Source organism: Rousettus aegyptiacus, unplaced genomic scaffold (genome assembly GCF_014176215.1).
Source record: "Rousettus aegyptiacus isolate mRouAeg1 unplaced genomic scaffold, mRouAeg1.p scaffold_m13_p_6, whole genome shotgun sequence".
Lineage (NCBI taxonomy): Eukaryota > Metazoa > Chordata > Mammalia > Chiroptera > Pteropodidae > Rousettus > Rousettus aegyptiacus.
The window spans coordinates 70,298,549-70,325,758 of NW_023416309.1; the positions used below are offsets into that span (position 1 = coordinate 70,298,549).

The following is a 27,210-nucleotide window of genomic DNA, read 5'->3' on the forward strand; positions in this document are numbered from 1 at the left end:
ACATCCTGTATGCAGTCTACCCTGTGGTTTCTTATTAAGCTTGACTCCTTGATACTCACAGGTCAGCTTTCAATATCAATGAAATCACTCTCTTTCCATTATGTGGCTCTTTCAATTACAAAAGATTTTATGCTCGTGAACTTGACAAAAATAAATTTTGAAAGTCAAATTGAACAAAGACTTCTTTTTCTGGTCTCTCTTTTCCCTAGGAGGAGAGCAGATGGAGGGTTATTGTTATTTATTGGACTGGTAGAGAAAAGAGTAGGGATAAAAGGAAAGAGAGAGAGAGAAAAAAAACACTACAGCTTAAAATCATCACCTTGTTGTGAGGAAATATTTTAATGGAATTTCACAGATTCTACTGTTAGCATGTCTTGTTTACTGTACCCTCAAGTCCTGATGTTGGAACTAATGAGCAAATGTTCTCTGTTCATGGGATGCTTTCTGAACACTTCAGGGATGTCTCCCTGCAAAGAGTCTGCTCAATGTACGGGTTCATCCTACACTTCATTTTCGGAAAACTGCCTATAATTCTGGGGGTGGATGATTGAAGCTGTTTTTGGAGTATGTGATACAAGTTTCCCTGACCATAGTTATGGGACCAGGGATAGGCATTTGACCCAAAGTGTGACAGATTACATTTTCTAAGGATGGCCTTAGCAATATCTTCCATCAATATGCTTTTTTTTAAACAAACAAACAAACAAAAACAATATAACCTTGCTACCTACACTCCCTTCAGACAGTGTAGCCTGTGTCCACTCCTCTTGAACTTGGGCAGAATTTTATGACTCTTCAACCCAAAGAGTGCACTATGTGACTTCTGAGGCTACATAGCATGAGATGATATAGCTTTTTTTCCTGGCTCACTCTTTCAATAACTCCCATTTGCCCACTCCCTCTCTTTCTTCCTATCTCTAGATACTTGCCCTTGGAACCCAGCTGCCATGTGGTGAGGAAGCCAGGCCACATGCAGAGGACACATCTAAGAGTTCTAGTTGATAACCCCCTTTGAGACTCCAGCCAACAACTAGCATTAACAAGCTAGACATGTGAGTAAAGAAACCCTGAAGATGATTCCAGCCCCAGCCACCATCTTCCACATAAGAGACCTTAGTGAAAACTGTTTGGGTGAGCCTGGTCAACCCTCTGAATCATGAATGATTACAATTAATAATTGTTGTTTATGTATAAAATTTGGGCTGTTTTATCATACAGCAATAGATAAAAATGAGAACATCGTGATAATTTTGCTATATTAATAGAGGAGGGAGTACTTATCTCTGTAAATTCCCAGTCTTTAGCTCTCTTCACAACATGGCAACTGTAGTGGTCATTGATGCTGCTCCCCATCTGCCTAGAACAGCATAGAATCATCGCATTTTCTGGCCCCCTTGTGATGGGGTGGGACCATGTAATCATATCTGACAAAAATTGTTTGAGCAGAAGTGTTGTCTGTTATGTCTGGGTTGCCATTTAATTATTTTTGGCCAGTCCGCCTTGAGTTCTTTCTTTCCTATGCTATGATGGCATGCAAAGCTACAGATAGTGACTGATCCAGATATCTTCAAGTCCTTGAGTAGGATGAGGAAATGCAACAGAAACCCCAGCTGACTCACAATTGAGTAGAGGTGAAATATAATTGTTTGAAGTTTTAAGGAGATTCAGGAGTTATCACCATAGCATAATTTAGCCTATCCTGCCTACTTCAGTGACTCTGCATCACACATCACCAACAAGGTTGAGACCCTTGAAGAAAAGTTCCCTGAGCAACCTCTTCTCATTATCTCAATGTGTTTGCCATCTTGCCTTCCCAAGAAGTTTCAGAGGAGCAGCTGTTTCCTTGTTCTGTGTCCATGTCCTTACTCAATTCTCCTTTCTCATTAAATTTTAACACACTCATGTTTATGCAGTCTTTAAAAGTTCTCATTCATCTTTACAATGCCTTGTAATAGTTACATATATTCTCTTCTATTAAACTATCCTATGGATAGTTTATATACCTGCTTCAGCTTTCTCCTCATTTTCTAAATTCTTAATCCTCTAAACTCATTTTCATTCTAACCTCTTCACCGAAGGTGGTTGCTTAAAATTACTTGGCTACATAGATCAAGGCTACTCTGACCCCTAAATTCCAAGTCTTTATTCTTACCACAAAGTTATAGAATTCTGAAACTGAATAAAAAGGCAGAATGATGTGCTTCTCAAACTTTAATGTGCATAGAGTCACCTAGGAGTCTTGTTAAAAGGCAAGTTTTAGGGTCTCATCCCCAGAGATTCCAACTCAGTAAGTCTTGGTTAGGGACTGGCAATCTACAATGCAGTGAGCTCTCAAGAGGTACTGATGTTGCTGCTCTGCAGGCACACACAAAGTAGCACTGGATTCAATGACAGTTTTTCATCTTCAGTATCCCTTTGGTAACAGAGGAGTTCTTCTTCATGGTTGCAGGAGTAGCTTTTATAAATGGTCTAAGAAAGAATAATTAAGGTACACGCAATTGGAAATAAGGGAAGTGGTCCTAGTATTCTACACTTGACACATATTTTCAGAACTTGGAGTTGAGACTGAGATTGAGGCTAGAGGAAAAACCACTCTTCTCTTTGTGGAGAGAACCCTGGTCCTGAAACACACATTTGAGCTCTATTTTTATGGGCAACCACAGTTAAGATATTGAACTATTGAGAATTTTCTGTGTTAATACATTCTTTGAGATTTTTAAAAAATAGGCAAGTTTTTTATTTTGGGAAATCACAAAGAATTAAGTTAAACAGAACAAGAAGTTTATTAAGGACTTTGCTCTTCTTCTAGCTTAGTAACTTTTCTTTCTCTCTAGCCATCTATTGAGACAGGGTAGATATGCCGGCAACTTGAAAGCTTTCTCATGAGACATGGCTCCAGCCAAGGGTTTTCTCCTTCCCTCCCATCACTCTACCCTCCCCTCTACCCTTCTGCCATGTACCAGCTGAGCTTACCAACTCCCTGCAAGATCTTGACAATGTCACAGAGCAAAGACTAAAAAATGTGAAGAAGGATTTGAGATTTAGAGTAGTCTGACCTACTCATTTTGTTTTAAATGATAAAATTGAGATTTGAGGAAGAGAATTAAGTCTTTCTTGGTCATACAGCAAAATTCTTGCAGAACCAGTACGATGAACAAGATCTTCTGATTCCCAGTCCAGGGCTTTTCAACTGCATCCTATTCTCATGAGATAGGAAAGCTGAGATGGTCAGGACCAAGGAAGACAGCAGGATGGGTTGCTCACCAGTTTATTTAGCTACCTAGAAGCCCAGATATAATTTGAGTATTGTTTTGGGATGACTCAGGGATAGAATATATCAGAAATGGGAAGACCCTTTGAGTGTAATATCCCAACCTTCACAGCTGAGGAAGCCAAGGCCCAGAAATGACATTGGCCAACATATATGATGTAAAAGTTACTGATTCCCTCATTCTGGAACTTTCAAAGTACTCATTCCTAACCTCTGCTTTCTGATTTTCCCACTCCTGACACATTTGTAGCCCAAACACTGAGTGTCCTTGTTTTTCTTCTTAGAATCTTGAAGAAAAATATTTCTTACTCTTTTCTAGAGGTTTTGTGCTTTCTTATTATGCTTAACCAGAGAGAATAAAAGACCAGTGTTCACAATGTTATGGAAAGTGAAAAGCTGTCTGAGACTCCTGGCATATCAATGCCTTGGCTTATTAATAATGGTATATTAAGACTTCACTTATTCCAGTAATTATTCCAGTAATTTAGAATTAGTGGCAACTGTGACAGAGGCTAAACTGAGGAATCAAAGAGAAAAAGTTTAATGACTTGTTAGAGTTAATGATATTTAAATGGGGGATATTTAGCCTAATTAAGAGAATAACCTTTTAAAGTGTTTTAGAAACACCACTTAAAGCATGTTTGGAACTCTCCGACCCATACCTTTTGACTATTTTTATATTAATTTCCCTTTATTTTTACCTGTTCAGTAAGAAAGGTCTCCTGAGATTATCTATTTGAAAACATGTTGCTAGTCAATTTAGTCACTATATGTATGTGTAAGCATTGTACTTAAATTTCTCTTCTGTAAAATTATTTTTTCTCCAATTTGGAATTTTGTTTTCTTTGGGTTTTCTTTCAATAATGAATATAGATAAATGAAGCTTTTCTATATCTGTAGTGTATGTGGTGTGTGTGTGTGTGTGTGTGTGTGTGTGTGTGTGTGCATGCATCTGTGTGTGTGAACTTGCTGTGAGTCCTCATGGTTGAGAGAACTATGATTTAGAAGTAATTTTTATAATGATTATTAGTGAACGAATGATGTAGTGAGTAAAGTACATTCCAGATATGTATTGTTTTGTGTTATTATGTATTCGAATAGGAGACAGGTTTATAACTTTGTCCTAGGTAAGGAATGCTGTTGGCAGGAGATAATAAAAGGATTTTTGAACATAAGCTCAACACATCCAATGAGAAGTGTTTTAATTACCATGGACTCAGGCAGTTGGTAAAAGAGTATAACTGAGTGTGGATTCTATGAACTATGGAGGTACTGAAGTTGGCCAAAGACCATGTCCTGTCTGCCAACACTTTGTTTGGTGAACCTGAGCCCACCAGTATCTAGGTTATAGTGAAAATTTAGAAACAAAGAACAACAGATGACCTTAGCAGCATAAGTGAATATGTGCCAAAGAAAATAATATAAAAAAAAAGAGTCCAAAGAAAGAGGGTCTTGAGCAAGATTCCAAATCTAAATCAATTTTCATGGTGCAACTTGATTCTCTGGTTTAAATGGCATGGATATTTAACCACTTGTGCTCTAATTACTCATGGTAACTACAAGAACTACCTCTAAAACCAAACTAAGATTTAATATCCAAAAACAATAGTGCTTGAGTAGATAAATATGGTTACAGAGGTATAACTTCTAATTGTTTTGAATTGGTATACCTTGTCCATTGGCACCTGTCCCAAGCCTACCTTCCTACATTCCTTTTGTTCACCATTTTTAGAAACATTATTAAGGTTTAATTTGCATATCATACAATTTACCCTTTATAAGTATACACTTTGATGATTTTTACTAAGTTTATACTGTTGTGCGTATCACCATAATAGTTTTAAAACACTTCTGCCACCCTAAAAGTTCCCTCATTCCCATTTGCAGTCAGTCCCTGCCTCTGCCCCCATCTCCAGTGATCTTCTACATCCTTTCATCATTTTAGTTTTGGCTCTGTGTTTGTAAAATTAAGCACATGGATACTTTAAGAAATACAGGTTATGTTGAAACAGCTTTATTTTTTTAATCCATAAATATCTGTTACTGACAAAAGTGGAAAAATCCTTAAGACTATATCTTACTAAAGTGATATCTGTTTACAGTACATATAGAATGTGCTTTGACAGGTAAGTAGAATGATGAGATTTGTACAGAAGCAGCAGTTATAAGAGCACTGCTCATCATGAAGCTTACTGATGAGGGATGAAGAAACTGTTCAAAGGTACAGATAGAAAGATACTTTTCATCAGTACTACCATATAATAAACACGGAATCCATAAATTGGGCTAATGCATAAAAATGTTCATTAATTCCCCCTTAGGAAATTGTGTCCCCAAACTAAAAATATTACAGTAAGAATTGCTTTTTATTAGAGAATTTCAAGAATTCTTTACTACAAAATGTCTAGTTAAGTTTTAGAACTAGAGGAATATTTGCCACTATGAAGCAAATGAATGAGTCCTCCCATGGAGTGGCGTTCAAGGGTCACAACAGGAGTGGGCGGCAAAGTTCAGCAGTGGTCTTCCTCTCTCTCAGGAAGGAGGGTATTAAGGAAACATATAATGTCTTTTCTCTGACTGATGAAGGTTGATATGTTTACCGATTTACATGATGGATTTGATGATACTGACTTGTACTCTCAATACTTGCTTCACAAGCTTTCACTAGGAGGACAGTATCACAAGGAGGGTCTGGAAAGGTACTAGGATGGGTACCCACCTCCTAGGCTGGGTACCCACCACCTAGCAGCGCAGGGGGTGATTCCTCCCCTGCCTCCAGTTAGAATGGAGCCCAGTGTCCAGATTCAGTCTTCAGGACAAAGGTTATAGAGTGGGATATAATATTCATTGCCACACAGCCTCTGCTGTGCATTCTCATCTGTGACTTGGAATGCATTTCCAAACTACTCTCAGATACAAACTTTATGCCCCTATGGGCCAACCTCTGGACCTTTCTCCAGCCTATCCCCTCTCTAAAATAGGAACTGCCTCCCTCCAGCTTTAAGGACCATATGAAAATGAAAACCTTAAATTCAAAATTTTTCAATGACACAGACACCCCAGATGATTTAAGTATGTCTATATGAGAGGATTTCCATGACACACAGTTGGTAACCATTGAATGAGTAGGCCCTTACACCTTCATATATGAGAACATCCCTAAGTGGCCAAGAGCATGGGGCCCACCCCCAGGCTCTGGTGAGGAGTCCGATGGCTGTCTAGGGCATCTGAGGACATCACCATGGGGCAGCTTTAATAAGATGCATGCAGCTCAGTAAAAGAGGGGAAAGAATGCAAAGAAGGGAAGAGGTGCCAATGGTGAATGAAAGCCCTAGCATGTAAGAGCTGGGTGAAACTTTAGATCTCATCTAGTCAAAGCCCCTTGATTTACAGGAAACTGAGGCACTGAGCAAGAACGTGACTCGTGTTCAGTCACATGGCAAGATGGAGACAAAGCCAGGGCAGAAGCCATGTCTCTAAGAGCCTCAGCCCTGTGCTTTCTCTTCCTATAGTCTGCTGCCTTCTGAAATCAAATATAGATCTCAGGAAGACATAGCTTTCATGTTGACTCTGTCGTTAAAATGCTGCATTTATAAAAAATAACATTTGAACCCTGAAAAATACTTCATTAAAACACAATGAGCTTCCTTGAAAATACTTCAGAGCAAAGTTTCCGAGGTTTGGGGAGGATGGAGGAATGTATGTGGGAGGTAACATGCCAACTCTTCCCAGAGCAGGCACTTTCTAGCATTCAAATCATCAGCAGCCCTTTCAGAATACCTTGGGTCAAGACCACAATTGCCTGTGGATGGAATCTGAGGATGGAAGGCTGGTAGTAGACAAAATTTGTCTGAAGAAAATGGATTGTTTGGTGGTAAGGTTATTGGAATGGATATTTCTCCATGCTTGGAGAATCATGAGACTCTCCAACCTCTTGGGACAAAGGGAGATCTGTGACACACATAAGCAGGACATGTATGAGGTGGAACAGTGGCTCAGAGCCCTCAAGGCTTTGAATCTTTGGCCAGAGCATGAGTCTCTGGGCTAGTGGCAGGCTGAGGCAGAAGCTTTAGGGAACTAGCAAGCTGCAGGAACCAAAGCTGATCTTTGAACCTTGATGCCTCTGACAGGACAGCTTCTCTCCTTTTCTTTCTAAAGATCAGAAAGGGAGAGACCTTGTCTGTGTACTCTGGGCTATCATCTCATAGGGGCAGGAAGTGAAGGATAAACCAATGAGGCAAACAGAAGACCTGAAGAATGTCTCATTCTTTAACTGCTTTCATTGAGAACTCTAAGTTTTAGAACTAGAGAGTCTAGCAAGACTGAGGAAAAGAAAGCAGGGATGAAGGAAGGTAAATTGAAGAAGAGGGCAGGGCCAGGGTGGTGAGAGAAGGGAAAGACTGAACCAGCATAGAATACTGAGGTTACAACAGGCATTTCAGGGTGGAAGAATAGAAAAGGAAGGGTAAATTTCAGTTAAAGGAAGGGTTAGAACTTTCTAGAAGGCAGACCCATCACCCAAGATGTTGGGGGAACCCTGAGGGGAGAAGCCCAGTTAAGGGGTTAAAGGAATTCTTGATTAAGTCTTTGCGACTTATGAACTAACTCATGAAGCCAAGAGTTAACTGGAAGAATAAGATAGGAAAGATGGAAAAGAAGGAAGGATTGTGAGAACTTCGCTGCCATCAAAAGCCAAGGAGACCAGCAAGAACCTTTAGGGCAGGAGAGAACCTATGCAGACCCTAGTCCATACGAATCAGAGCAATGGATACTCACACAAAGAACAAAACAAGCAGAGGAAAATTGGGAGCTTTAGGCTTCCCTCGCTGAGGGAGGGGAACTTTTATTTGGGGGAAGGGCCTGGTGGGGCCGAAAGTCATGACATCTGGGTCCCAGCCCCAGAACCCTCTCTTATCTAATACATGAACTTGTCTAGTAATATGGCTTTGCTTGTTCTACAAACATGGATGGGACAACTGAATAAATGAGATTCTTCCATATCCTAGTTAAGACATAATTTTATGGATTTTGAAGTAAGGGAGTGAATTGAAGCAAGTTTATAGAATTCTCTCTTTCTTTTCCTTCTCTCCTTTTCTTCTTTCTAGATCCAAGTGTGAAGCAGAAGAATCATTTAAAAGAAGTAAGGGTTCAGGTAGCATTTTCTGATCCAATTGACACAAGAGAATTTAAATCGGACAGTGGTAAGGCTGGGATGAGAAATGTTTTAGAATCAACCTATCAAACGAACCCTGAGACAGATAGACAGGGTTGGGGAGAAGTGCCATCCTGAGGGCTGGAAAACATGGTGCCAAAAAAGTGCTTCTTACACGATGTGAGAGAGATGAGATCAGATTTCTGGCTTGGGGTGTATGTGTGTATAGACACACGGTGAGGGCTTATCACCCACTCACATCCTTTCTTCTCTGCACCAACAAGGTAGCCTTTAAGAGGACTGGCTAAGGGCTGGATTAGAGGGTTGTAGGTTTAGGGGACCAGCTATGAGAAACACACCTTTGTTTCTCAGAGTTTCCCGCTGCTCCGTTTAAGCTGGTTTCCTCCAGCCCAACCCTCTTAGCCTTGGCTATGAAACAAACTCTCATAAACCCCTGGGGACCAGCCCTTGAGGTTTATGTGTTTGTAGGGGAGGAAAGCAGAGAGTTACCCTGTCCTCATAGCCTCACAGTCTGAATGACACTGCCCTAATGGGTAAGCTGAGAGCTGTGTTCATCACCCTGAGCTTCAATCCCCTCATGATTCATGCCATAGTGAGCCTTGGGGGGAAGACAAGAGCTTTGGAATCCTTGAAATAAGTAAGAGGAATCAGTCAATTGATTTCTCTGTGGATTATGGACTTGGTTAGATTAAAAATTCCCAGGGCTGACACTGGGGAGTTTTCCTTGCCCCATCCCCCTTTAAGAGGCCATACATATTGTCTGCAGAACTGAGGGAATCTAAAATCTCAGTTTGAGGTCATTGCTTCTGGAGTCCGACTGTGGTGACAGTTACATTTTTAGTATCATACCTTCATCCAATGATTTGCAGCTGATTCCCCCCAGTCTTAGCCTAGGGAGGTCCTCTGGCCCTGAGAATGAGGGAGCCCCTTCTCTCCCCTCTCTGGGCTCTAGTCTTGAGGGTGTAGATGCTGCTTACTGTTCACCCTCCAGGAGGTTGTCACAATCTGCTCACCCCCCAGGTTGGAGACAAGGAAAGGGCTAAACTGAGCTGGCAGGGGCAGCACCCCAATAGAGCTGAGGGCATAGACCTGCCTAGTGTCCTAGTGCCCCCTGTAGGGGAGGGACTGGCGTGTGGCCCCTTTGGCCTACAGACAAATAGCCAGGAGTACCAATTTTTGTATTTGCTAATGGGTCTCTGTCCCTTTGATCCAGAGGAGGCACTGGTCTGAAGAAAAAGCAACCAGGAGAGAACAATGGAGCTGCAAGAGGACAGGAGGCGGGGGAAGGGGAAACAGGTGGAGAGAGAAAGTTCTAACCCAAGAATGGGCCAAGCAGGTAGGCAGTGATAGGGAGAGAGGAGCGGGCAAGGTGCAGGACAACTGCCTCAGGTCCTACTTGACTGGGGGCTGAGATACCCCTCTCTAGAAGCCTCTGCCTTTATTCTGCCTGACATGCATATTGGGAGACAGGTGGAGCCCTGGACAATGGGAATGGCAAGCCCCTGAGACCCAGGGCATCACAGTGGCCCTCCCCACCCACAGTTCTCTGACCATGGGCAGATGCCTCTAGGGAGCAGAGCAGGGGAGGGGAAGGCAGGCCTGAGTGGTGGGTCATAATTCAGACCTAGAGGCCTGGAGGAAGTGTGGAGATAATCGGTTTGCTGGGGAGGGCACCCCAAAAGTTCCTGTGCCCAATCCCTACTCTCCTCTGGGAGGGCTAGAGCAAAACCCCAGAGAACTCAGGGGTGGAACATCTAGGGCTAGGGGAAGGGGAAAGTCCCCAAGAAGAGGGACCAAGGGGAGCTTTAGGGCAGGGCAGCCTGCTGGAACTGGGCAGGGCTCCCAACAGTGGGGAGGCAGCTGAAGGAAGAAAACCCCTCTCTATCCAGGGACTTGGAGGAGGGGCAAGGGGCTTAGGTAGGGCCCCAGGGAGTCAGCAAAGGAAGGGCCTCTCAGTGGGGCTAGAGAGTTCCAGCAGGCAAAAAGATTGTTATTGTGCTTATGGACACAGCATCTCTCTGGCTCAAGAGAACGAGTAGGCAGTTTTTAGGCACTAGAAGATTTCTGTGATGCGGTTCTAGGTAAATAAATGAGACCGAGTAGCCTATTCAGTCAGCCCACTGGCTGCACCCACTGGCCAAATCAAACCCGGGCAACTTCTGACCAGGGTCAGGCCAAGGTCTTTTGGCTGACAGAAACTACGGCTGAGCCCCTAGGAGAGGGAGAAGGGATATGGGACTGAAAGGGAGTCGGTGATGGTGGTGGGGGTGAGACTGGGCCTAGTCCTCTTCTTACTCCCCTTTGACTCTTTAGGAAGAGTGAGAGTGATTGCTCTAGATCCCAGGTCTGAGTGTGCTGTGCCAGGCCACCGGGCCGTGTCCCAGGAGTATGGCTTTCCGGGCAAAGGTGCCCCACCCGCACCTCCTACAGAGGGGACACAGGAAGGGAGATGTGTGAGGCCAGAAGCCCCATCCAGGTCTCTCCTGCCCTGCCCTGCCCTGTCTGCCAGGCACCCAGCCTATCTAGTAGATCACACAGTCACTTCAGTCTTGCTGGCCGTGTAGCAGGTATGGTGGCCAGGAATATAGTGCAGCTGCTCCACCGTGTTGTGTCTGCGCGAAGCGAAGGCCTGGCGCTTGGCTGCCGTCTGGCTCTGGCCCAGCGTGGCGTAGGAGTTATTGGAGGCACTGGGATGGGAGTGCATCTTGGTCATGCGGTAGCGGTCCAGCACGGGAGTAGACACAAAAACGTCCGTGTGCGAGATGGCCCGCGACAGGGACTGCTCCGGAAAGGCCGTCCGCTCCGGGGACAGCAATGGGTCCTGGGAGTGCAGGCGCTCCGTGGAGAGCAGCTGCTCATCTGACAGGATGCGGTCAAAGGGCATACCGAACTCATCAGGTAGGCCCCGCTCTGGGGACAGAACCCTGTCCTGTGACATGGCCCTGATGGGCCGGCGGGGTCGCTCTCGTGGCAAGGGCTTCTGTTGGGACATCTGGATGACATTGAGGGGGAGTGTGCCACGGGCAGCCAGGTCAGGCAGGTGCCTCCTCCTCATGTAATACTCATCAGCCTCCTTGTCAGCTGCATGGGAGAGACAGAGAGAAAAGTCAGCTGGGGTGACACTGTGACACTACAGCCAGGAACTAGGATCCTGCAGCCCAGACAGATGGAGGCAGTGCCTCTCCAATGAATGTGCAAACCAGACCCCAGGGGCTTGTTAAATAAAGATTCTGATTCAGACCTCCTGTGTCTTGGGCCAGCCTGAGAGTCTGCTCCCAGGCAATGCTGATGCCTGGCTGTCTGTGGACCACCTTGAGTATCCAGGGGTTGAGGGACTTCACCAAGGTCTCTGGAGAGTTCACGAGTTCATGGGAAAGCCCCTGAACTCCTGCTTTGGTACTGCTCCTACCACACCATAGTCCTGAAACAATGATTCCTGGAGTCTTCTTCAAACACCCAGCAGCTACTCCACAACTTTTCAATAAGTTTCAGAGACTCTCTCCAAGGATGCTGGGTTGTGTAACCAGACTTCTGCTAAAATAAAAATGCTCCAACCAGGTGGCACTTGTGAAAATGCTTAGCTGGTAATTTAGGAACATAGTAACTCCTCTGGAATAATAGCTAATACATAGGAAGTCAACACATGGGCATCCAGCCTACACACAACAGAATCAAGCCTATACATACTTTCCCTGGGCTCACAACATGAGCAGGCCAGAATAATCTTATATGTGCCTCTCATTCAGATACTCCAAACTTGTGTCTGTCCAGGAGGCTTTCCCAAGCTGACACTGCCTGCTGAAACCTTGAATTTACTCAAGACACACAGAAGCCCATTTTGCCCCAAATTTCAGGAATGTGGCTCCCCACAGACAACTTTCTAAATCTCTGTAGAATGTGGGAATCCTGACTGTGCCTCAGTTTTCCAAAGGGTTCACCGATGGGCAGATCCTGCCTCCTGAGCTACATTCTCTCATCCTGGGCATGCATCCAATTCCTTGGATCATCAAAGATCTCCAATACTGAGTTTCTAGCCATAGAAACTCATCATTCCACTTTGGCAGTGGCTGATATGGACTAATGGGCTGAAATTCTACCATAGTAGGTTAACCTCTAGCTTTAAGCAAATGTTCAGCCCTATAGTCAAGTAGTCACAGAAATAGACTCATAGAGAAATATGGGCAGAAGCTCCAAGGGTTGGAAAACTGTGAGAGAAGAGCTCTTCTATCATGTACTTTCTAGACATTGTAATGTCTTAAACTCATCAATCCCCAGAGCCTCCCCAGACTCAAATAGCAGAACTGGGATTAATGGATGAACTAACTGGTCTCAACTGATGAAATGAGGTGTGTGTGGGAATGGGGAATCTTCAGTTCTCAAAACATTGTTGGCTGAATTAGGGAGGGAGAGGCCTTTCCATATCCAGGTATTTGGGAGGGGTCCCAGAGAAAGCTCTGGCAGTGGTAGCCTCTGCTCCAAGATCTTCAGAATGGGGAAGGTCCATGGTTTGAAGATGGCAGGTGTGGGGCAAGATTAGGGAAAGGCTTTCCTTTGCATGCCTCCCATGGGAATGAGGATTCCATTGCCTCTGTTCTATCTATAGGGAGAATGGACTCAGGCCCAAAAGAACAAAAACAAGGGGCTTGTCTATTGTCTTCTTCCACGTTACTGTCACTCTTTGTTCTTGGGACTCAACACTGTTCCCTCAGATGTAGGGCAAGAGAGTAAAGCACAGGAAGATGTCATGGAGGCTCCAGAGGCAGACCCCAACCCTGGGATAGCTCCACTTACTTAGTCTTTTCAGGGATGAGTACTTGCTGGGGTGGGTCTTCACTGCAGACTCGTAGGGTGGGGGCAGGTGGGCCAAGTTCTGGAATGAGCGGGAGAAGGATAGGTCATAGGGCTCAGTGGCTGACGTCAGGATGTTGTTCATCCGTGGCTTCTCTGTGGAAGAGAGGGGTGCATTTCATTAGTGAGGACAAAGGCCAGGGCAGGCAAGGGGGAAGGGTCCAGGTATTATCTTGTATCCCCATCTTGCTTTCCTGGCCTCTGTGCTAGGATACAGATTGTATCAGAGATTCAGTTTCCCTCATGTTCAGTTCCAATTGTCAGCAAGCATGGGGGCAGGTACTGTTTATCTGCCATTGGCCATGATGGCAGTTTACCCTTCCTTGAATGACAAACTTTTTCTCTCAGTATAACACTGGGCTGTCTGATAAAGACATAAACCTGATGGAACTGAACAAGGGATAGTAGAATAAAATTATCTATTTTGGTATGAAAGTTGTTCTTTCCCTAATAGTTTTAGGCAAATCTAAATGTTTGGCTCAGAAAAATCTAAGTTTGAAGGAGGAGTGACTGGTCTTGTCTACATACCTATAGAACTGGGTCTAAGGCCCAGCTCCATTGAGACTCCAACCCACAGTCCATGATGTCATTTTACCTCTTACATTGCCCCTTCTGTCTTGGGCCTCTTTAAGCCCTGTACCTGACAACTCACTGTAAGCCATAAAACCATTTTCTCTTATTCCAATTCTTTCCTTTGAAGCCCCCTTTGCTATCTCTTGGCTGTGGGAGGAAAGGATGTAGTCAAAATGCTTAGCACATCATTTCCCTTTTTTCCCTCCTTCGCTTGAGATAGAGCCTTGAGATTCCAAAATCTGAAGAGAGAGAAGGGAGTGTCATTCACTGCCAGACCTGGGAAAAAGAATGGGGACAGGAATGGAAGAAAAGATGAAAAAGAGAAGAAATGAATGACTAATAAAGTCAATGAGCTAGGCTGGGTTCTGAGAGCCAAAGCAGGAATAGCATGGGAGTGTGAAGAGAGGTGAGAGGAGATGCAGGTATGGGTGAGGGGGTGGCTGTGAAGATGCAGGACAGAAAAGAATGGAGATCCAAGGAAGGAAGACAAGCATGTCTTGGTGCTTGGTAGATTAGGTACAGCAAGAAGTTAACAGGTATTGCTGAAGAGAGAGTGGTACCATTCCCAGAAACGAGGTAGGTGGGTGGCTCTTATATTGTCCCTCCATCCACTTGATTTTGGGACACCCAAGGGGGGGAAGGTTTAATTTTGGACAAATGTAACAGAGGATTGTGATTCCCCAGGCCTCTTGCAAAGGGAGCACTAAATCCTGGAAGACAATAATTCTGTGAACCGTGGGACAAAGAGGACTCCTAGGTTTAGTCTAAGGGCAGCTTCAGTACAAGGATTCTTGGTTTCTCTATCCTTTCCTGACATCACTGGTTCCCCCAACACTGGGGATGGAGCCAAAAGAGCCCAGCCAATGAGCTGGTGTTCACGTCAGCACATATGTGAGGGGGTGGAGGACATGCTATGTCCCCAAGAGATCAGAACATACTGTACAGAAAGAACCTCCCTAGCATGGATCAGGACAGATGCTAGGGAGTGGAGTGAGCAGAAAGTTAGAAGCATTGCTACTCAGAGCTGAGGAATAGCCACCAGTCCCTTAGCTATTATCTCTTCACTTTTGGCCACGCTGGAGAACAAACTTCCCTCTACCTGTTGGTATCATGCAACCACTGAAGGCATCATTTAGCTCACCTATTTCCAAATGCAACATTTCTGGGTGCTCTTATCCGGCACTGTTCTCCAAAACATGCCACTCAGCCAAGGCCCGCTCTTCCTTGCCTTCTGCCTCCACTATGATTGCCCTTGCCCCCTTGCTCCTGCTCCCTCTCCTATTGCAATACCCTTCTTTACTCTTCTTGCCAAATTCTCCCTTCACTCAAGACTCTTCATTATGACAATATCACATTTTTTTTTCAGCCCACAGTGAATTTTAGTCTTCAAGGCCCTATCATTCTTCTGGTCAATACCACTCAGTTTTGTGTCAGTGTGATCTCTACTTATTTGACTTGAGATGATCTTGTTGAGCAATGAAAATTGCAATCTCCTCAACAGCAAAAGTCTTGTTTTCCAATTTTTCTGATCCCTTCATAGTGCTGGCTCAAAATAAGGATCTGATAAATGCTTTTCAATTAATGAAGCAGACACAGGTTGTTTCCTCTCTTAATAGTTGCTCTCCCAGCTCCTTGGAAAAGTGTAACATCCAAGGAAAGAATGCAGAGAAAACTCTGCTTCCGCTAGGTTGATAGCCACTCAAATGCAGGTGCTAGGTCTCACCTACCTTCATCTTCATCTCCTTGTACCGAGTATAAAAAGAAGATAGGAAGAAGGAGAGGGAAGAATGGTTCCTCTTTTTGTGATCAGGAGGCTGTGCTTGTGTTGGCTCCTTACGGGGAAAACCAGCTCATAGTTATTCTTTCAGAATGTACTGAGCAAGCGGAACACTCCTCGCTTGCCTTTTCTGTCTTCTCTTCCTGCTGCTGCTTCATCACTATGGGCATCCCCCCGGCTCCTTGCTTCTGCCTTCTGCTTTTCTCTTTCAGTCTTCTTGCACAGACTGTTTCCACTCCCAAGGCTTTTGCTGCTATTTCCAAAGCATAACTTATATCTTCAGCTGTAACCTCCCTCCAGACTTCATGTGTGCATTTCTAACTGCTTGTCAAATGATTTTTCTTTCACATCCTATGATCATATCCAGCTCTGGACATCCAGTAGCCAAATTCTCCCTTCACTTAAGACTCTTCATTATGACAATATCGCATTTTTTCAGCCCACTCATTGTCAGTAGTTCCATTCCCTGTGCCCACTGGCTGCTTTCTTGATTCCTTAGATTGTATAGCAAGAGCACCGCCCCCCCACCCGCCACCGCATTCTTCTAATTGATTATGGCTCACCATTTTACTCATAATTGACTCTTATCAGCCATATTCAGTTAGTAACTAAATTTTCCCAATTTTTTCTCCAAAACGTTTCACATGTGAACCCTACTTTATATTCTCACTGTCATCATCACCACTCCTAGAAATAGTGGTAAATGAGAAATGATACCAACTTTTTTTCACTGATCCCTCCTATTTCTCCCAGTTATAATTTTTCCTAGACCCTGCAACCTGAAACATCTTGCTAAACTGTTGCTTTTATCGCTTATTTCCACTAGGAGCCTATCACTGGACGGGAATGTCAAAACAGTCCAATTCTGTTCTCTTAATTATAATATCCTTCAGTCTCAGTGCAAAGCAGAGCATAGTATGACATGAGAGTGGTAGGTCTGTCAGGTGAGCTGTATAATTTATTTCCGTTTTGAGTTTCCTGCTAAAATTTAATGATGTTTTTGCTCTTTCACAACAAGCCCAGAATAATGACTGATAGTTCACAATTTACATGGCTGTATTATATTCTATTAAGTTTTGAATAGGTACCAAAGGTAGTTTTTCTCAGCATTTTCTAATGTGAAGTTGTGATCTGGTGGGGGGATATTATAAACTAGGAAGGAAACATGGTTTTGTAACATTGGCTCTAAGCTAATACTCCTGTGCTCTCCAACTTTCAGGTTCTTTCCCTGCCAAGAGTCCAAAGCTCAAATCACCCAGTTTGGTTTTGAGTTATATCAAATCTTGATTAGTTTGGGGAGAATCGATAGTTTACCAAGTTTCATGTAATTTGCAAATGATACCACAAGTAGCTTTGGGCAAAGGAGAGTGTTTACTCCTTGCTGTGGACATATGGAATTGATGACTGCAAGAAGTGATCTAGATTACACGTGAAAATGGTTAAGGAAGGGCCTCACTCCTCCCCTTTCATGGTGGAAGGTCATTCTGATATCAGAGACAGAATACTAGAGAGACAATAGCCTAAACGCACTGTGGCCCTGGAGGAAGGTAGAAACCTGGCTCTTTAAACCTCCTTAGCTTCAATAAGTCAGTGACCACATATTTGATGCTTTGATAGGCATCAGTAGTTAGGATGGAGCCACTTGGGATGAGGATGGAATGCAGAGTGCTCTCAGTTATCTCTCACCATGTGTAGGGGTCTGGGTACCACTGCTTAAAATCAGAAAGTTATACTGATGATCACCTGAAAATTATAGAAAAGAAATTTTTAAAGAAGAGTTCAGGCATTCCCTTGTGTCTCTAACATGCTCTCTTGGCCTCTAATGCACTTCTCTGAGTCTAAGGAAGCACTTCTAAATGGCCGAGGGCTTTTGATATCTTAGAAACATGAAGGGCAGGGGGCAATATGTTAAACTCAAAAAATCTTCCTCTGCTGTTTCTGTCTCTCTCCTACATCAGAGCTTCTTTTGTCACTATGGTGACCCAACCACATCTGTGGATCTGGCTGACCAGAAATTAAGGCGTTAGGTGGGTAAAAGAGAAGGATGGAGACTAGGGGACATTTGGCAATTGTGTATACATGGAGTGGAGAACTGGGCAGAGGAAGTAGATCCTTCTTTTGGGAGAAGAGTGTAAGGATATGGTTAGCCAGGAAGAGGATACCCTAATTTAAGGTGTGTAAACCTTATGAGGCTTTGATTTGTCCAAGATCTTTATACACAGGTGTCTGGGTGCATCCCAAGATGTGACAAGCTGCCTTGAACTGACCACTGCCTGGGATTAGAAGTCCTGGATTCTAGGCACTGCCCTGCCTATTAATGACACAGCCTGATATTTCAAAAGTATTTATTTTAAATAATAATGCAAAAGACCATGTAGCCTGAATAAGCTACAAAGTTAATAAAGTCATGGTTGCCAAAGCCTGGAGCTCAAGGCATTCTAAGGGCTTCTAAAACCGAATAAAGGTTTGGCTTATCATTAAATCACACTTTGATATTGCATTATTGCTTTGATTCAACATTGTATTTTTGTTTTCATTGGTACATCCAACTAATTTCACCTAATGCCAAGGGAAGCAGAGGCATGACGTCTTTGCCTTTATTTATCTAAATCATGGATTACAGCTCTGCCATCCTCTGAGTGCTTGATCTTTTTCCATTTCTTTATGTCTTGTTATTGAAAACATCTTTCCTACTCTTGGCATTATACCCTCTGGCTACTCATTCTCCAGCTCATTCACTAGAATCCTTTCCCTCTTCTATTCTCTAAATACCAATGCTCCATAAGTCCGCAGTGTCTTCATGAAGACATGGATTCTACCTTCTTGTTCAACCTGATAGTTCTCAAATCTGCACCTCTAGCTTGAGGTCCATCTGGTCTGTAGGGTTAGATTTTAAAATGCTTATGGACATCACCTTGAAATTCCTGCCCATAGCTCAAACCATTACAACCCAAAGTGAGCTCATCATTTTATTCTCCAGTATTCAAGCTACATTCTAAGGTACTAATGTTCCATAGGCTCAGAATGTGAAGCTTCAGTTATCATTCACCATTTCCCTCCCTTTATCCTCCATATCCTGTGAGTCCCCAAATCCTGTTCTTATAGCCATCTCCTAAATCCAGGCCCACAATATATCTTCTTAGGATTTCTCTTAGTTCTAATCTCTGGCCATTTCTAAGACAAATCATCTTGTATACTCCTACCAGACAAAATTTTCCATACCAATGGAATCATTACATTATTCATTTGGTTTAGAACAGACTCTTTAAATAGCCATGCACACTATTCAGTGGGGTATGGGTTTGGGCAGTAAGCCAGAGTTTCTCAGGTGAAGATATTCTCCCTTTCTAAGACAGAATATTAAATTACATCCAGGGAAAAACCATTTACCAAAGGTTGAATCAATTCTACACTGGACCTGGATTTAAGCAAGAATAGAGAAAACAGAAGGGAGATAAAGGATAGATTTTTCTTCTTGTCCTCTCAAGACAAAGAGAAATACAGTTTCATTGTTTTCTGTTGTTATTTTTTATTTTTAAGCAATATGGCAGCATCAAAGAGACAATTGCAAGAAATAAGAGAACCCAGGTTGAATTGTGGAGTGTGGCTGTTAGAGAAAACACTTCTGATCTTATATTTCAGAGTCTAGGTGTCACCAGGAAACAAGATAATTCAGGTTCATTTAATAATTCCTAGTAACCAATGTGCTCCAGGCTCTATGCTAAATATTTTCACCTATAATTTTTAAAAACTAATCTTCACAGCGATTTTCATTTTAATATATATTATCGGCCTACCAATTTCCAAACACTGTAAAATACTTCTTAAATATTTTATTCGAAGTAGTTCTATTTTTTTAAAAGATGAGTTTGTAAACAGGATAAATGTCTTGAATTTAGATATTTTGTATATAAGTGCAGTCAATGCTTTTCCTTTGAGTCTCACTTCAAATGTTTTTTTAACATTTGATTTTTTTTACTACATTGGCATTAAAGAACAAAATTTAAAGTATAAATATGAAAATTGAAACTGTTCTAAAATAACCATTATGACATTTTATTATATTTCCTTTTGTTTCCCACCCCCTATAAATTACTATATATATGTTTACACACACAATATCACAGTGAATAACCTGTAACATTTTTCATTTTGCACAAATGAGAATTAGATTACAGCTCTTAAAATGGAGAAAAATATGGTGATTTGATCTTTACGCATGTGCAAAATAACAAATGTGTGAGGTTATTATTCACTGAAGCATGTTTATAGTAGCAAAAAGGGGAACAACCTAAATGTCCATACATATATGTACATATACACAGATAAATATGTATAATTTCCACATATGTAAGAATGCTACATATACTACTTTTACTGTTTCCTTTATACTTAATTCACAGTATATTTTGAATATATTTTCATGTTTTGAAATAATATTTAAAATATTTTATGTGGTTTCACAATAGCCCTTTCTGTAGAATAATCAGTTGTATATTTCTATATATAACTTACATGTAATGTTTATTGTATATATATTTATACATATATATTTAAGTGTTCCACTATTATTGTATATTTAGGTTGTTGAAAAGTTTAATAACGTTACACCAAACAACCTTGAACACATATCTTTGGCCATGTCTCATTTCCTTAGGCGAATAACTAAAAGCAGCATTTCTAGGTCAACACACTGCCATTTGACTGGCGATGTGATGCAGGAGATTGATAGATTTCCTCATATTGAACTTTTCATCTATTCTTGGGAAATACCTTATTTGATTTGGTGTCTTATTCTTTCATTACAACACTGAATTCTATTGCATTTATTTTTTAATTCATGTAGATACATAAAAAAATTTGTATTTTTTTGTGTGTCAACATGTTAGATTTTTGTATCAAGATAATGATTTTGTAAAGTCAAATGAATAGTGTTGTATTTCTGTATGCCTTTAAACTGTTAATATAGCATATGAAATACCTGTTCTTTGGAAATTTGAAAGAATAAAATAGTAAAAATGCCTGGTGTCTTTTGAGGAGTCCTTCTGCTAGCACTGTGGTGGGTGGGAGGTTAGCTTGTTATTTTGCTGACTACATAACAACAACTTTGGGAGTTAGATGTTATCAACATCAATTTAAAGTTTAGGAAACTGAGATTTGGAGAGTCTGTCTCATTTGACCAATATATGAAGCTGGGATGCAAACCCAGGCAGAGTGGCACCAGAGCCTACATCCTTAACCATTATGCATACTGCTTCGTGTGCTTGGCAACTTTATCCTTGCATATTGATTCACTCAGGTTTTCTAATTCTAAATTAAATTTGTAATTTCTATTTTCTTAAACAAATCCATTGAACATTATAAACTTTACTCGCTTAAAAGTGCAACATTCCCTCAAAAAACTCTATATATGAAATTATACCCCTTTTCTTCTGGATTTTCTGTTTATGTTTTGTGGGTTAGCAATTCATTCATATTACTATTCTTTTTCAAAGAGTCACCTTGTATATATTAGTGAGGGTTTTTTTTTTTTTTGTCATTTTTCTTATCGTAAAATGTTATTTTATGATTTCGGATTCCTTAATTCCTGCTTCCAAATTTTCTTTGGTTTGGTTTGTTATTGCTTTCTAATTTCTGGGCTTGAATCTTTAGTCCATTTATTTTTACTCTTTTCTGTTAATAAAAGGTCTTTAGCTGTGAGTTTGTCTCTGGCACTATCCCATGAGTGTCGATGTGCAATGTTCTTGTTCTGTCCTAAATGATCTGTAATTGCACCCTTGATTTTCTCTCAGACTCAAGCATTCTTGAGTAGAGCATTGTCAAATTTCAAATTGTTTGGATTTGTTGGTTTGAACTTTGGCCACTGATTTTCTATTTTATTGTATTGTGGTCAGAAAACAGGGCCTGTTCAATTTCTGCTTTTTGGAATATGAGATTCCCTTTGTGGGCTAATATATGATCAATTTTCGTAAATGTTTCATGAATACTTAGAGAAAGGGAATATTTTCTTTTTGTAGAGTACAAAATTGACATATATTTATTAAATCAGACACATGAAATACATTATTCAGTTCCTTTCTATCCTAATTCATTCTTTGCCTACTTAATCTGTCAAAGACTGAGAGGGGTGTATTAGGTCTCCCACTACTGTTGTGTTCCTGTCATTTTCTCTTTTTAAATTTATTATAGAATTGGTTTTATGTATTTCGTAGCTACTTATTCAGCACAAAAAGGCTCATGATGCTTATGTCTTCTTTGTGGCTTATATTTTTATCAACATTAAATGACCCTTTCTATCCTATCACCTTTGTTTTTTTTGCCTTTAAGTCTTCTTAATCTGATATTTATATTGCCAATACAGCTATCTCTTTGTTTGCATTTGCCTGATAAACTTTGCCTATCCTTTTATATCTAACCTTTCTGTGTCATTTTGTTTTATGGCTGTCTCTTGACAAGAGCATCCAGGGAGAGAACCGTGATGATAGGACCCTCTGATCTTTGGTTGATACAGTCAGGCCCCCATGAATGTACTAGAAGGCAGGCTGGGAAATTAGTGTATCCTAATTTCACTCTCTTCCACCTCTTTGATCTTTTTCCAGTATTCTCCATTTACCAAACCCAACTAACATCCATAGAAAAAGAGAACCCAAAGAAGCAATCAATCCATAAAGTTTAGCACCCAGGAATCTAACTTAGGGTGGAAAGTTGATATAGAGGGTCAAATGGAAAAACTATTCAGTGCAGACTTATTAATCTACTCTGAAAAATGCTACTTTAGTACATTCTAAAGATGGTTATGGGGGTTTGGGCAGATGGTGTTCTAGGTAATGGATAGAGTTCGGGGTGTGTGTGCAATTGAGTGTTAATGCAGAACGGAGAAAAGAGAAAAGCAGCATTAGTGATGAACAAAGAATAGGAAGGCTAACAATTCAATAATTTTGCCCGGAGCCCCTTTCTATGGTGGTATGTGTATAGTCTGTTAGATTTGGCATCCTGTCTCTCCCTGGACTTATCAATGGATCACATCTCCACAACCTCAATTATCATCCCCCCCTTCCCTCCTCCTTTGGGGAATTTGGGCCTTGGCACAATGCCCAGTCAGGACAATCAGCTTCCTGTTAAATTGGGCTGGATAACATAACAATTAATTAGTGCTTAGGACTCATTGATCAATATGCTGACAAGACTATAAAGTGACAAAACAATCTCCATCTGAGCTCCAAGGCTGCTTGAAGGAAGCAGAGAAGCAAGGTGGAGCCCTCTGCCCACTGAGAGCTTGTGGACTACCAGTGGTTAGTAAGTCTCCTAGAATCAGAATGTCCCCTCATTGCCTTTATAGCCTCGAAGTTGATGGAGCTGACAGTGACTTACCTCACATTGGTGCCTGGTTTAATTGCTCAGGGAAATGACTAGTTTCCTCTGTGGAGCAAAAAAAAAAAAAAAGTACTGTTCATACATATGTATGTGTTTGCTTATGTGTATGTGTAGAATGGAGAGGGTGAAAGAGTGATTCTTATTGGACCTTCCTGGTGATAATTCAGTGACAGATGTAGCAAAAGCAATTTCTGTTCAGTGAGTCATAGGAAGGTTGTAGGGTACAAATAATACCCAAAGATATAAACAATGACTTGACCAATGAGATCCCGAGAGTACAAAGAAGTAATATGCACACTGGTTATAGATTCTCAAATCTTAGGCTTCATCACATTCTGGAATTGCTATGCTAGCCTCCTAATTTCCTTCTTGCCTCTGATCTCTGCTTCTTTGGATCATCCACCTTGCAGACTCCTGCTAGATTAGTCTTTCTTAAATGCTAATTTTAGCCTGGCCATTAGCCTTCAAGTATTACAAACTACCAATAGGTTAAAGCTTAGATACCGAAGGCCAAAGATTTTAAATTAGTATACCTAAAAATCACCTGAGGAACTCATAAAAAATTCTGATCCCTTCCCTCATCCCATGAATTATGATTCAGTTGATCTGGGAGAGGCCCCAGGTGATAATTCTACAGCTAGATTCTGGATCACACTTTGAGAAATACAGCAGAAATACATTTTCAAAGCTGCCAATGGTCTAGGCCCATTTCCTCTCAAGCAACATACCAGTGACCCATATGAACTGGTTTTCCCTCTGCTATTCCCAACCCGATCAGTACCTTGGTCCTTTGCTCAGAAATATCTTCCACCTAACTTGCTTTTCATCACCTTCTTCTGCCCAAACCCTTTCAATCCTTGAAGATAAAACTTCAGTTTCATTTCCATAAAATCATTCTCAGGTCCTCCAATGCACAGTGATGTTCCTTGCCCTTCTGATAATTGGAGAGTTTATTACCACTACCATTTGCTTTTGGTGTTTAATCATATATTATTTTCTTTTTTTACTTCTGCCTTATTCATTAGCTTGTTCGAAGATGGTTAAATACTTATACATGCAAGGCACTTCTCCCCTATGATTTCTGGACATTGTTCAATTACGTTGAACATTGGACATTTCTGAAGGTGGTGATCAATCACACTTTTCTGTGTTTACCTTAACACAGTACTCCCTGGGATGAGTTCTTTGGAGGCACTTGTACAATTTTTTGGATGATGAATGAATGAGTAAAGGAATCAATTCTTGAGGCAGGAGAAAATGAACAAGAGACCATAGTGATGATACTTGATTGCCTATTGTACTTTCCCTCGTCTTGTCTTCTACCCTCTTCTTCAGGTTCAGATGGCAGATTTTCTAGGCTTGTGGACAGGTTTGTGGGTTGTAATAATTTATATGTATCTCAGTATGAATGTGTATGGAGAAATAAGGCACCCCTCGTTTTTCACTTCAAATCCAACCCACATTGCACACATGTTGAGGGTTAGTTGCCATTCTAATGCATTCTGACACAATCCTTTTAATCCTGGTGACATGAAAAGGTCAAAATAGAGAGGAAGGCCTGTAAGTCATGGTGTCAGATGGCGGGATTGCTCCTAAGATGACTGGTTAGTTGCCAATGACATTGTGAGATCATCAAACCCTATGCTCCTGTTCGTTCTCCCTCCTCTGTGTCTTAGTCTTCTCCTCTTACAGCAAAGGCTGTGACTCAGGGTTTCCTGGGTGCCACCAACAGAGTCTAGCTTTGTGTGAGTGCCTCCCTCATGGGCCTGCTCTGCTTCCTCACTTCTGGTAAGGATTTTCGTTTTTTGGTTCTGCTGAAACAAACTACATCTTGTGGGTTGTCATGCCCACACAAGAAAACAATGTGTCTTCTGCCAGATTCACTTAAAAAGGCAAACTTTAGCTTTCCCTGGGAGAGCTCCCTGCCACCCATTGTGATCCACTTCTTCAGGACATCTTCACTCATCTGAGCCTGGAGGTGCCGGAGCTGTGTTTGTTCTGCAAGAAGTTATTTTAATTATTACAGAAGGAGTATTTACCATCCTCTTGGCTCCAGGGGACCAATCCTCCTTCTGGTAATAAGAAATTACCATATCCCTGAGAACTATTTAAATCATATCCATGGAAAGTCAACCTTGTAATGCCTTGGGATAGAGTATGAGCACCAGGTGTGTGATGGGGTGGATCTGGGAGAGGGTCGATAGTCTTGGCCTCTGACACTGGGCCAAGCCAGTGTATCACATGGGCTCTCTAAAGAGGTTTAAGTCCTGTGATAATCCCTCAGAAGTGGAATTGTTGTGAGATTCTATGGCAAATTTCAAACTCTTCTCACTCTCACTTATAGTACCTCATCCTACAATTTCCCGAGCTTGATGTAGGCACCCAATACATCTTCTGGGTGATACGAAGTGGCTCAGTATTGCAAAAGGTGACTCCAGTTGAAATAACTAGAACAGAAGGATGATTGATATTTAGAGGGCTTGCAGCCTTTTGAGAAATCCCAAAATATCCCAAATAAAAAGTAGGTCACTAGAGGATCAGTATCTATCCTGCAACTACTATAACCTATAAGTGTATCTGACACAGTATTATATTTCCCATTAAGAAGTAAAAAAAAAAAAATTGTGATCTGGATCCATTTTTAACCTTTGCATTTGTTATTTGTATTACCATACCAATTAGAGGATATTCTAAGCTTGGTGCCTGGCCCAAGAAAACCACAAGCATTGCTATCCCAGTATGAATGGAGTTTTATTGTGTTTAGGCAAAGGTAATAATCTTTTTTTTCTACCAGCTCCCATTTGTTATAAGTTATTATGCTAAGTAATTTATAAGTATCGTGTCATTGAAACCTCATGATGGTTCTATGAGGTCTTTCACATTTTATAGATGACATCGAGTTGCCTAAAGTTACACAGAAAACAAGCAGCTGAACCCAGACTCAAACTCACATCTAAAGACTCCAACTCAGTGCTCTTGAACTCTACACTGTGCTGTCATTTTGCTAGAATGTGCAAACATGGACCCATCTGCAACATCAACTACAGAGCTGTAGTTTCTAGAAGGAACTGAGTTTCTAGGGGGATCTAGATCTCTTGATTTACAAACTGCTAATAAATGGTTCCTAGTTTGAGAAAGCCTCATACAATTTCTAATCTACAGGATCTGTTCTTACACCCACCCTATACACTTCTATAAAGGCTTTCCCCAACTCAGCCCAGAGCAATGCAGCTCTTCCTCATCGATCCTTGCATTTCCCCATTGATGACAATATTCTGTCTTCCCATTGCAGCCCTTCTGTTCCTTCACCCAAAAATCATCATCCAATCAGTGCATATAGCTTAGCAGAAGCCAGCCACACTGCCAGTGACTTAGGAAACCGGAAGTTCAAACAGCAAGGGCTCTTTTTCTGGGCATCATCATGGACAACACTGCTTCCAGGCAGTGAGTCATGGCCCTCTGTAGAATGGTGAACATGTTGGGTGTCCTCTGCCCTCCCATGCCTACTTTTCTGCCCATGACCTTCCTAGTCCCATCTAATATGCAGTCATAAGTTATCACCTTCCTGCACTCTGATACTTTCTCCCTGGAATGTCTTTTACACCTTTTCCACTTGCTCAATTCTTATCCATCCTTTAAGAGCAGCTAAACGACTTCCTCTTCCATTATAGCCATTTTCAATCCCTTTAGCTACAAGTGAACTTTCCTCATTGTGAACTCTCCTATGCTCTGTAATTTCTAGGGGGCACTTACCACTTTCTATGTTGTGTTATAATTACATATGTGCATGTCTTGTCTCTTCTAACACATTGTAACTATCACTGTAAGTTGATGATGGTGATAAAGGATTCATCATTGTATTTCCCAAGTTGTCTAACATAGTGCTTTTACTCAATAAGCATCTATTGTATGAACAAATGAGTCCCTTATTCTAAACACCTGGGGAGATATGAAGGCTGGTCTGACACAATCCTATTTGCATGCAATAGGTATTCAATACATATTTTGTAATCAAATAGTAAATACATGTATATATAATTGCATATAATATATAAAATATTTTTCCTTTTATAAAAAAATTATTTATTGGTATGACATTGGTTAATTAAATTATATAGATTTCAAGTGTACAGTTCAGTAACATGTCATATGTATATTGCATTGTTTATTCACCATCTAACATCAAATCTCCTT

General features: G+C 41.4%; 1 protein-coding gene across 2 annotated transcripts in view; it reads right to left on the minus strand.

Annotated features, from left to right (window-relative positions):
* The window catches only part of LOC107517402 (protein shisa-6), a 597,831-nt gene that overhangs the window by 324,596 nt on the left and 246,025 nt on the right, over nt 1-27,210 (minus strand). Inside the window, exons 4-5 of one of the 2 annotated variants that reach the window (XM_036223918.1) lie at nt 13,236-13,388; nt 10,967-11,525 (exon numbers count right to left, since the gene is read on the minus strand). The exons of the other annotated variant lie outside the window; for it this stretch is intronic. Coding sequence (XP_036079811.1) covers nt 10,975-11,525; nt 13,236-13,388 — 704 coding nt within the window. The 3' untranslated portion in view covers nt 10,967-10,974. Of the gene's footprint in view, nt 1-10,966; nt 11,526-13,235; nt 13,389-27,210 lie in introns of those variants that run through there. 2 annotated transcript variants of the gene reach the window in all.